General features: G+C 31.1%; 1 protein-coding gene across 1 annotated transcript; it reads left to right on the forward strand.

The window, feature by feature from the left end:
- Window positions 1–8116: 8116 nt before the first annotated feature.
- Window positions 8117–9778, forward strand: LOC107773916 (E3 ubiquitin-protein ligase PUB23-like). The gene has a single exon (XM_016593346.2). The coding sequence runs from the start codon at window positions 8246–8248 to the stop codon at window positions 9524–9526; it is 1281 nt and encodes a 426-aa protein (XP_016448832.1). The 5' UTR covers window positions 8117–8245; the 3' UTR covers window positions 9527–9778.
- Window positions 9779–12169: the final 2391 nt, after the last annotated feature.

Genomic DNA, 12169 nt, shown 5'->3' on the forward strand with positions numbered 1-12169 from the left:
CCTTAATTGTTATAGCATTCTTGCTTTGTGTCTCTTAAAATACAATGTAGATATACATCCCAGTATGGTTTGGGGCTATATACGGTGTTTTCTTCCTCTTCTAATAGAGAGCACTTTACTACTTTATTTGTGGATCTACTGGATGCAAATCAAATACCGATTGATTAAAAAAATAAACTTGTATGAAAAAAGAAAAAGAAAAAATGAATCAGTCCCCATTGTATGAAAATAAAAAATAAAAAAATATTGTAGATAGTTGAACTTCCTCATTAAATGCTTGGTCAGCCAAGTAAAACTTTATAATTTTTGTAACTGATTATTAAACTTTGACCTCAGCTAATTAATTTCATTTTGAAGTTTTCTTATCTAGGAAATCATGTTACAAGTATTGTTCAAAGACGATCGAAATAAATACTAGGAAATAGAAAGAAAGTCTAAATTTGACATTGTCTAATGATTTTGATGGAAGTTCAACTGTTTTAATGGAAATATAACAGATATATTACCACCTTTATACGTCATGTTTCTTGCTACTTCCAACAGTGAAGTTGACTTTTGCCTATATATCGTGTGCCCAGATTAAATTATTGGGGATAATATTTTATCTTAATGGCACACCACGTCACTTCCTTATATAGTTCATTTCTTTTTTAAAGTTGCATTAGTCATCAAGAGCAATTTTTATTTTATTTTATTTACCACAACAAAGAATTATGGTAAGACCAACATAACAATGCAATTTCTTTTGGTTAAAAAGAAAGATTATCAATTGTAAGCGTATAACGTAACTTCATTACGACAATAAATAATTAACATCAAAGTAAAGTTTACTTTAACTTGAAAGTCAGTTTTGAACATCTCAAATATCAATTCAATTGGTTTTTATCAATTATAAAAATGTGATCGAACATGATGAATGCATTTGGAAATGTAGGCAGAACTTAGTAAGTCAGAGTTAGATAATGATTTTTCTTTTAAAGTATAGGGAGGTCACGGTTTAACCTTTCATATTCATCTTACTTTCGCAACATTTCCACTAAAAAGATAAGAGGGAGAGAACGTTGCATTCTTCATCGTTTCTTCCAGTTTTATTAAAGAAATATTATTAAACTTAATTTGACTTATATAATTTATTAGTAATTGTTGTGTAAAATATTAAAGTAAAATTTTGAAAAAGTTAGTTCGATCAACAGTGAAAATATCATATTATCTTTTAGATTTGTGTACTTTATCTATAATTCTTGAGGGGTTGTGAAAGTTATTTTGACCAATTTTTAGTATTCCTTAAAATGAAAATCTACATATAAAAAAGGTAATCCGGCACTGAGTTCTAGCTATATGTAGGATCTAGTCGGATCAACTATATAAGTATATAGGATCTATTGTACTCAATTTTATCTTGCGGTTCCACAAGAGATTGTTTTCACGGCTTGAATCCGAGATCTCCAAATTAAATGGCAACGACTCTTACACTTTAGTGGCTCACCTTCAAAATATCATATACACATTATTATTAAATTTTAGATGGTTTAGTTTGGACTTTTGATGGGTTGTGAGAGTTGCGTTGGAAAACACTCCATCAATTTCGACTTATTTGACATAGTTTAACTCTGACATGAAATTTAAGAATGAATAAAGACTTAAAATTTGAATTCTTGAACATAACATAATGTTTATATTGGTATAAGACTTGTAAAATTTGTGGTATTTTAACCATGACATTAATATTTATGTGGCTATAACTTATAAATTATCATTAAAGAAATACATATAAAAATATATTATTCTTTTTTTTGGAATGGACTAATAATAAAATAATATTAAACAAAGTGAAACGAAGGATGATCCATAAGAAAGGTGGCAGGATTCGAACCTATGTTCGGCTTATCGTAATCGATAGCTACGACAATCTTCTCTTATGGCTCTTTCTAGAGAAATAGAGAAAGAGAGTTGCCCAAACCAAACCCAGAAATAGAGAATCAAGCCTCTTTCTAATCCATTCATTTCTGCAAGCAGGGAATCCAGAGCGTTGCCCCCCTCCTACTCAAGGTCAGGGAGTATTTTAAAATGTCTTGAATTGAATTTAGTATTGAGAGAATAATAAGATCGGCTAACAACTTAACATCATCCTTTTTACTACAGAGAGGAAGTAGTTAATCATGAGCACGCGATCATGGTATCTCGTGCTATAATAGTTGCAAAGTAAACCCTTTGAAAATGACATTTCAAATAAAAAAACAGAAAACGAGCTTTCCTATTTTATTTCAACAAGTGAAAATTTAGACCAACTAGAAGTTAGCTATAGCTATCAAGTAGCTCATGGTTTTGATAGTTATGAATAAAATCAAAAAATTATAAAACAAGAAATAAATTAAAAAATAGAGCTGAATCTTAGTTCAACCACTGAACAGTTGAGCTGCAAACTTCATCTATTAACGCTAATTAAAGATCTTTTGAACGGGCATACTCCAAAATCAAATGAATTTCACTGGTTTTAGGAATATTTTGACATTTTGCTTAGTCTTTGGTCAAAGGACTTAATATAAATTTAAAATAAAAAGTTTGCACTCTTGCCGACTTTAGAAAAATTAAGTAGCTACATTTATTTATGTAGTTAAAAGGTGCACCTTGTATAGTAGGTGAAAGAAATAAGAACTTTTTTCTTATGTCAGAAGATAAAAATACTTTAGAAAGTAGAAACCTTTCACATGAAGACGTACGTACACAATTGCCTCTGCCAGAAGGCATTTTCCAAGTTGCACTATTGAAAAAAACAAATACCCATTTTGGTGGCCAAAATCTCACCGCACCTTGCTGTCTAACTTAACCATGAAATGAAATATAGGCATCCTTTATCTTCCATAGTCGTCTTTGACCTGTGGTGGAGACAAGAGACAAGAGACGGCGTCATCTTACACCACTTTATCGAAAAAGTTTCCTAAATATATACTATTTGACTACTTAATTAATATTTTTTAAAAGATAACATATTTAATAGATCGACACCACTTGCACAAGCTCATACATAAGTTTTTAACTGCTTAGAGAATAAGTTTAATTACAGTCAAGTAAAAGATAAGGATAAAAGCGGCATGCTAGGATATGGTCGAGCTGTCGATCAAAACTAGTGAAAATCATAGTAGATCAAGATGTGATATCTTTCTATTGAAGCAGTTGAGTAGAGTTACCAGTAAAGTGCTCGGTGACCAGTGGAGGTGCAGACAAACTAGCCTAGTCTCCACTGTTTAAATAAAAATATTGCTCGAGCATAATCAACTTATGCTGCTTTATTTAGAGACAGGATGCACATTTATATGTAAATTAAATAGATATGAGCAAGACAAATCCACAAGTTCTTGCATTGCAATAAATTAAGATCGATAGAAGTTATTCTGCATACAAAAAACTATCTGGCTAGTATTCTTCAATAATGTAAAATCTACACCTTTAAATCCTGGGTGTAACTTGCATGTTTCAGACTTGATGATGTTCTGTTCCCTTGCATGTAACAGGTTGGTAATTTGAAGGCAACTGATTCTTTATGTTTTCTCCCTCGATTGGGACTCTCTAAAAGGTAATTAAAATTTTTTACAATATTATTCCTTGCTGAAGAAAAGTTCATGTAGTACTTTTCACAACAAAGATAGTTACTTCGAACAAAAAATAGTTCGTATAATAGTACTTTTCACAATAAAGACTCTTCTTTTGAAAAAAAATATTTCTTAGTTTCACTACAAAATACAAGAGCCTTCTATCTTTTTCTAAGTCACTTATGTAGCAACATAAAGGGAGCTTCTCTTTTGTAGCTAGCTCCTCTAATGGGCCGGGGGTTAAGAAATTATATGTTGTTCTACATCTAACATGAACACTCCATTATATTTCTGAAACACAATAGTATTTCACTATCATGTGATTTTTATCTTTGCGGAGTAAGACACCTCTCAATAATACTAACTCAATTACATTTTCTTCTTTCAACTTGTAGCTTCATCTCCAAATTGTACTTTCTTTGATGGGAATCAAATTTCCAATCTTTACTATGTTTGCAGATATTGAGTTTTTTTGTGGCACAGAAGAAATTAAAAAAAGAAGAGATATTGTCAGTACTTCCCTTAATAACAAAACTTTCAATACAGTTGGGAGATTTTCAAAAATTTAGATGCATTCAAAAATTGTATTGTTGGAGCAAAAGAATGTAACTTCTAATATTTATAGATACCCCAGAACTTATGGATTTCCTCCTTGCAGGGTTAGGAGTATATCATGTACACGAGAATCTTTGTACTGTTTAATACCTCCTCGATACTATTTTATTGAATAGGATTTACCTTTCAAAAAATATTATCAATTAAATAGTTAAGAAATGATCCTTTAAAATCAGTTCTAAGGCGGATGATTTGACGGGCATCATCATATTGGGCCCGTGCAGAGCACGGGCAAGCTCTTACTAGTCATAATATATGAAGTGATTTATGCCCGACATTACATCTAACAATAAGAAGTCTAGGTTATAGCCATCAATTACACTTGCTTGAACCGTTTTATAAATGTAAAATAACTAAATTAATACTAAATCTACATGAGAAATATGTGTCAATTACAAAATTAAAGTCATCATGACTCTATACAATGATCGTCAAATATTTTTGGTTATACTTTGCAGCGTCGGCTGGATTTATATTTGTTGCCTTCACATTAGGACCTCCAGCCAATACCTTCAAATATTATTTCGTCAAGCTAACATTACCACTTGAATCAACTAATAGAAAACCAAAAAGGATAAAATGGGATAGACATTAGCTTACAATAACCTAATTGTCAAAACTAAAACTTATATTAAAGTCCAAATTAAGCGTTTTGGGCTTAAAACATTTCAATGAATATGATAAAGGGATCTTTACATAAATAATCAGTCATATTCATTGTTTACTTTTTTTAACCATATATTTAGATTACACATTTATTCTACCAACGAATTCTCTATAATAATTCATAAATCTAGATCGGCTAATTGTTCTTGGATAGCACCTGTGCCAGTAGAGATTTCTCGATTGCAAAATATATTGAAATCCTGGGTAGTAAAAAAAAAGTGGAATGTTGTATTTTCAAGATTGGATTTCATATTCAAATAAACCTCGTAATCGTAAGAAAGTGGGCCTATTAGTTATGGGTCTAGCAAAAGAAAAATTGGGATAGGATTCTGTAGGATTTTCCCCCCTTCAATATCGGGCGTGAAAGTTTCCTTTCATCCGGCTCAAGTAGGTACACCAAATAAGGAAAGGAGTTCTCGTTTTCAAACTCTAGAAAATCCCAAAATAAAAAGGTCTACTCCTTACTCAAGTTCCCAGTGAAGACGAAATAAGATTTCAGTGATTTCGTCTTCTATTAATTCTTTATTCAAATTCAAATCCAACAAATAAAATAGAAAATTCTTGAGTAGTCTACTTCCCTTTGAATGATAAAATCCCTTAACTCTTAATAATTAAAGGAATACCTTGGAACCCATAAGGGATTTACTTGTCTATATATTGTTCCCTTCACCTCGATGGTTAGGCCACCACGCCCTTAAACTCTATACGCGATAGATAAACTCCTAGAACATGACATATTTGCTTACTTGAACATAATTTCTTTCCACGAAAAGAAAGGAAATGGTTCATTCCACAAAATAATAAGTTTTTTTAAGAGGTACAAATAGAAATTCCTCTTTATTTGATTTGTTACGAAATCGATCATAGATCAATTCCTTTTTATTTGGGAGTATTGACTACACCCCAATTCTGAGCTTCATGTTACTCTTTCCAAGTTACATGTCAGGTCCAGGGCATCCCAATTGGATTGACTGGGATGACCGTTTCTCCTTCCGAGTTATACATAATTATACATATATAATATATAAATTATGCATATATTATACCTCCATCGATTCTTTTCAGTTTAAGCGGTTGGGTGGACGGCTATTTGAGTTAATTCTTCTATGATAAACCATCTGATTTTATTAGCCCCCACCCCCACAAAAAGGGGGGAAAAAAAAAGAAAAAGAAAAAAAGAGAGTACCGAAGCTTAAAAGTTCTTCAGAGAAAGATGAACTCAACAACTATGTTGAAACTGGCCATTGTTGGTTCGTGTTAGTCTATTAAAATATTGAAATAATAGAAGAGTATTGGTCAAAGTTTTGTATTTTCCAGCTTCAATAACTGAATATTCGAGAAAAATATACTTTATCAATGAGTATAATATTAGCCATTACATCCCATTATTCACAAAAGTCCAGCTATTTAATGCTTTCAAAATTGTTTTCCACAGTACTCAAAAGTCTCTCAATATAAAATTTAAAAAAAGATCAGTTAGACGTAATTTTAGACTTCAAATGCTTAAGTAAAACAGTACTACATGATTTAAGACCCGAGATTTAAATTTGTTGTTCCTTATTGCCTTCCATGTACTAATTAAAGAAAATAATTGTAAGGACTTCCTGGTACTTCGAACTTATATTATGCATCTTCCATTTATTTTCTGTTCCTTTGACGCAATTAACACTTTTACGCGAATTTAGGATTTTAAGTTAATTGAGTACATAATATTACTGCACCCATTCATCATTGTGTCATAATGTATCGATGCCATGCATTATGTGTAAACTTTTTATTCTCCCTATTTCCTTTTAACTATATATAATTTGAGACGAACAGATTATTTAAATAATGTTTGTGTGATCGCGAATATACATCCTCATCCACAAATACAAGAAAAAGTTCCGAAATTTAGCCGTTGTAATATGCTACTATCTATTTAAAAACTGTACGAAGACAAATTATACTAAGTCATAAAAATACATACCACTTACAAAGCTATGTGTAATTACATTTCTTGTGCCATGATTGTGTAAGTAATTTTATATGATCTTTTATAGTGTTTTTTTTTTTGAGAGAGAAAGGAAAGAGAGTCAGAGAGGGCAGCTCAACAGCCAAGGAGAAGCAAAGAGGGAATAACGTGTCAAGATATCGCAGTCCTCGGCGGTGTTATAGCAAACTAAATTTTGAAGAGAAATATAGTTATATTGCTGTGTATGTTTATTTTATTTATAGGACTGTAACCCTTAATTAAAATAATACAATTATCTATTGCATGTCTTGCGCAAGTTTAGATCTAATCTTTATTTAACTGTTCCTGTACTGTACTTAAAGTCAACTCCCAATTCGGTTCGCGAAAACCTTCTATAAGAAAGTATAATGTCATTTTCACCTCTCTAATTCTCTTTGTATTCCAATTGAACACCCATATTATCGTCTTCATGCCATTAAATGAACAAGGATAACCAAAGCCTTTTTATTGTTGAAAGATACACTAGGTATAGCCAAATATCTTAATTTAGACTTAGGTGAAAGAACATCAAATATGAATTAATGGACTTGTAATTTCTTCGTAAAGCTATTGCTATTCACTTCTTAACTTATGAATGCAATCGTCCTTCACAGGGAAACATTATATTGGATAAATAAAATTATATATTTAGAATTTTTAAAATAATTTTTCGTCTATGATTAAAATTAATTGAACATTTTATATTTATCTTGGTGCATCTCTAATAGAATTGACAAATTCTACAAATATAAATTTTTCTATGGGCGAAATTATTAAAAAAGCACTACACAAAGTCATGCAGAGTGACTTGCTTGCAACATCCAATTTACCATTTTTACTACAGAAGGATTATAGGAAAATGAATTTAAACCTTTATACACTACGGTATAAAAGATTTTCACACTATCAATTCACTTAAAAATTAACTATCAATAAATACTCTTAATAAGTGAAATTTGTAACATAAAAAACAAGATAGATAATATACTATAATAAGTTAAACTATACTGACTTGTAAAGTTCTTTTACATTCTAAGTTATATTATAAGTTAAACCTCAGAAAATTATGATAAATAAACTTCCATGTTAGATATTTTAGGGTCCAAGTTCATATTTACCCAAAATAGGGGGTGTGATGACAAAAGAGCAGTTTGAGTATTCAACTACATAGACTATTCAAAGTTATAAATTCAGCTCTTTCCAAGAGGCACATCTTTTTTGCTTTGATGTCAACAGTTACACAGCTTGCATACTTCTAATGCCAACCAATTAAATTAGAGTTCTTTGACTTTGATTTATTCCTTCTTTAGACTTCCACACATATCTCAATCTTACTTCATAAATACATAACATAACCAACTCATATAAAAAGCCTAGGATTATGTCTACCCCACTTCTCCTTTCAGCTTATAATCAAGAAAATCTAAATCATCTGTCTATGGATTTTCCTCAACATTTTAGATGCCCCATTTCCATGGAGCTTATGAAAGATCCTGTTACAATATCCACTGGTGTAACATATGAGAGAAAAAATGTAGAAAAATGGTTCTATACTTACAAGAAAAAAACTTGTCCTGCTACAATGCAAGCAATTCACAGCTTTGACATGACTCCAAATCACACCCTCAAGAGACTCATTCTTGCTTGGCAAAATGGGAAATCTCAATCAAATTCATCCTCTTCATTTTCCAACAAACACGATGAGCTCGTTTCGTTGCTCAATACGATTGAATCGAGCCCTTTTAAGGTAAGTTCTTTAAAGAAACTCAAGTCAATTGTTGACGTAGGTGATCATGATGTGAAGGATGATTTCAAAACATGTGGTGGTGTTGAGGTTCTTGTTAGGATCATTCAACAAATTTTAATGGAAAGCTCGGATTTTGTCACGTTTAGAGCTTGTGAAGAGGCTCTTAGTCTTTTGATCAAATTGCCATTTGTATTAGAAGAAGAGGAGACAATCAAGATTTTGTTACAACCAGGGTGCATGAAATCCATGGCCATAATGCTCCAACGGGGAAGTGCAGAAGCAAGATTTTGCACCGTTTCGATATTCCAAAGGATCACAAAAGCTGATTGCAATTGGAATATTGTGATTGAAGATCAAGGGATTGAATTCTTCAAATCCTTGTTGGAGATTTTATCTGATGAAATCTGCAGTAAGGCAAGTTCTTGTGCATTACAAGTGTTGATAGACATACTCGAAAAATCGAAAAAATCAAGATTGAAAGCTATAGAGGCTGGTGCTATTTGCAAACTCATTGAAATACTTCCAGATTCAAACAAATCAAATTGTGAGAAAATAATGTACTTGATCAAGTTATTGTGTGAATGTGCTGATGGAAGAATGGGATTCATAGAACATGGGTTAGGAATTGCAGTCATATCCAAGAAAATGTTGAATATTTCAAATGTAGCCACAAAAATTGGGGCGAAAATTCTTTCATTGATTTGCAATTCTAACCCCACAGAGAAGGTTTTGGAGGATATGTTGATGTATGGAACAGTGAAAAAATTGGTGACTTTGTTACATATTAGTGGCTCTTCATCAACAAAAGATAGAGTTCTCAAGATTTTCAAGTTACATGGTGATAAATGGAAGAAAAATCCATGTTTCCCTTATGAGCTCAAGAATTATTTGGGGTTGGGAAGTGATTCTTTGTAAAATCATGGGTTCAAAAAAGGAGTTAATATGAAAGTCAGATACTTGTAAAGAAATTTGTTGAAATAGAAGAAAGTTTGTTAGGTTAATTATGTCCAAAGAGTGTTGAATTAACCATTTGAATTTTTGTAATCTGTTGGGCACGCCAGTTTGTTTAATGGTAATCATCCCCAATAGTTTTATTTTTTGATGTAATTTTTGATACATTTCATATGTGTCTTGGACGAAGCCAATGCTTATAGAAATTTCATTTTACCTTAATTGTTATAGCATTCTTGCTTTGTGTCTCTTAAAATACAATGTAGATATACATCCCAGTATGGTTTGGGGCTATATACGGTGTTTTCTTCCTCTTCTAATAGAGAGCACTTTACTACTTTATTTGTGGATCTACTGGATGCAAATCAAATACCGATTGATTAAAAAAATAAACTTGTATGAAAAAAGAAAAAGAAAAAATGAATCAGTCCCCATTGTATGAAAATAAAAAATAAAAAAATATTGTAGATAGTTGAACTTCCTCATTAAATGCTTGGTCAGCCAAGTAAAACTTTATAATTTTTGTAACTGATTATTAAACTTTGACCTCAGCTAATTAATTTCATTTTGAAGTTTTCTTATCTAGGAAATCATGTTACAAGTATTGTTCAAAGACGATCGAAATAAATACTAGGAAATAGAAAGAAAGTCTAAATTTGACATTGTCTAATGATTTTGATGGAAGTTCAACTGTTTTAATGGAAATATAACAGATATATTACCACCTTTATACGTCATGTTTCTTGCTACTTCCAACAGTGAAGTTGACTTTTGCCTATATATCGTGTGCCCAGATTAAATTATTGGGGATAATATTTTATCTTAATGGCACACCACGTCACTTCCTTATATAGTTCATTTCTTTTTTAAAGTTGCATTAGTCATCAAGAGCAATTTTTATTTTATTTTATTTACCACAACAAAGAATTATGGTAAGACCAACATAACAATGCAATTTCTTTTGGTTAAAAAGAAAGATTATCAATTGTAAGCGTATAACGTAACTTCATTACGACAATAAATAATTAACATCAAAGTAAAGTTTACTTTAACTTGAAAGTCAGTTTTGAACATCTCAAATATCAATTCAATTGGTTTTTATCAATTATAAAAATGTGATCGAACATGATGAATGCATTTGGAAATGTAGGCAGAACTTAGTAAGTCAGAGTTAGATAATGATTTTTCTTTTAAAGTATAGGGAGGTCACGGTTTAACCTTTCATATTCATCTTACTTTCGCAACATTTCCACTAAAAAGATAAGAGGGAGAGAACGTTGCATTCTTCATCGTTTCTTCCAGTTTTATTAAAGAAATATTATTAAACTTAATTTGACTTATATAATTTATTAGTAATTGTTGTGTAAAATATTAAAGTAAAATTTTGAAAAAGTTAGTTCGATCAACAGTGAAAATATCATATTATCTTTTAGATTTGTGTACTTTATCTATAATTCTTGAGGGGTTGTGAAAGTTATTTTGACCAATTTTTAGTATTCCTTAAAATGAAAATCTACATATAAAAAAGGTAATCCGGCACTGAGTTCTAGCTATATGTAGGATCTAGTCGGATCAACTATATAAGTATATAGGATCTATTGTACTCAATTTTATCTTGCGGTTCCACAAGAGATTGTTTTCACGGCTTGAATCCGAGATCTCCAAATTAAATGGCAACGACTCTTACACTTTAGTGGCTCACCTTCAAAATATCATATACACATTATTATTAAATTTTAGATGGTTTAGTTTGGACTTTTGATGGGTTGTGAGAGTTGCGTTGGAAAACACTCCATCAATTTCGACTTATTTGACATAGTTTAACTCTGACATGAAATTTAAGAATGAATAAAGACTTAAAATTTGAATTCTTGAACATAACATAATGTTTATATTGGTATAAGACTTGTAAAATTTGTGGTATTTTAACCATGACATTAATATTTATGTGGCTATAACTTATAAATTATCATTAAAGAAATACATATAAAAATATATTATTCTTTTTTTTGGAATGGACTAATAATAAAATAATATTAAACAAAGTGAAACGAAGGATGATCCATAAGAAAGGTGGCAGGATTCGAACCTATGTTCGGCTTATCGTAATCGATAGCTACGACAATCTTCTCTTATGGCTCTTTCTAGAGAAATAGAGAAAGAGAGTTGCCCAAACCAAACCCAGAAATAGAGAATCAAGCCTCTTTCTAATCCATTCATTTCTGCAAGCAGGGAATCCAGAGCGTTGCCCCCCTCCTACTCAAGGTCAGGGAGTATTTTAAAATGTCTTGAATTGAATTTAGTATTGAGAGAATAATAAGATCGGCTAACAACTTAACATCATCCTTTTTACTACAGAGAGGAAGTAGTTAATCATGAGCACGCGATCATGGTATCTCGTGCTATAATAGTTGCAAAGTAAACCCTTTGAAAATGACATTTCAAATAAAAAAACAGAAAACGAGCTTTCCTATTTTATTTCAACAAGTGAAAATTTAGACCAACTAGAAGTTAGCTATAGCTATCAAGTAGCTCATGGTTTTGATAGTTATGAATAAAATCAAAAAATTATAAAACAAGAAATAAATTAAAAAATAGAGCTGAATC

The sequence above is a fragment of the Nicotiana tabacum genome, chromosome 19, assembly GCF_000715075.1.
Source record: "Nicotiana tabacum cultivar K326 chromosome 19, ASM71507v2, whole genome shotgun sequence".
Classification (NCBI taxonomy): Eukaryota; Viridiplantae; Streptophyta; class Magnoliopsida; order Solanales; family Solanaceae; genus Nicotiana; species Nicotiana tabacum.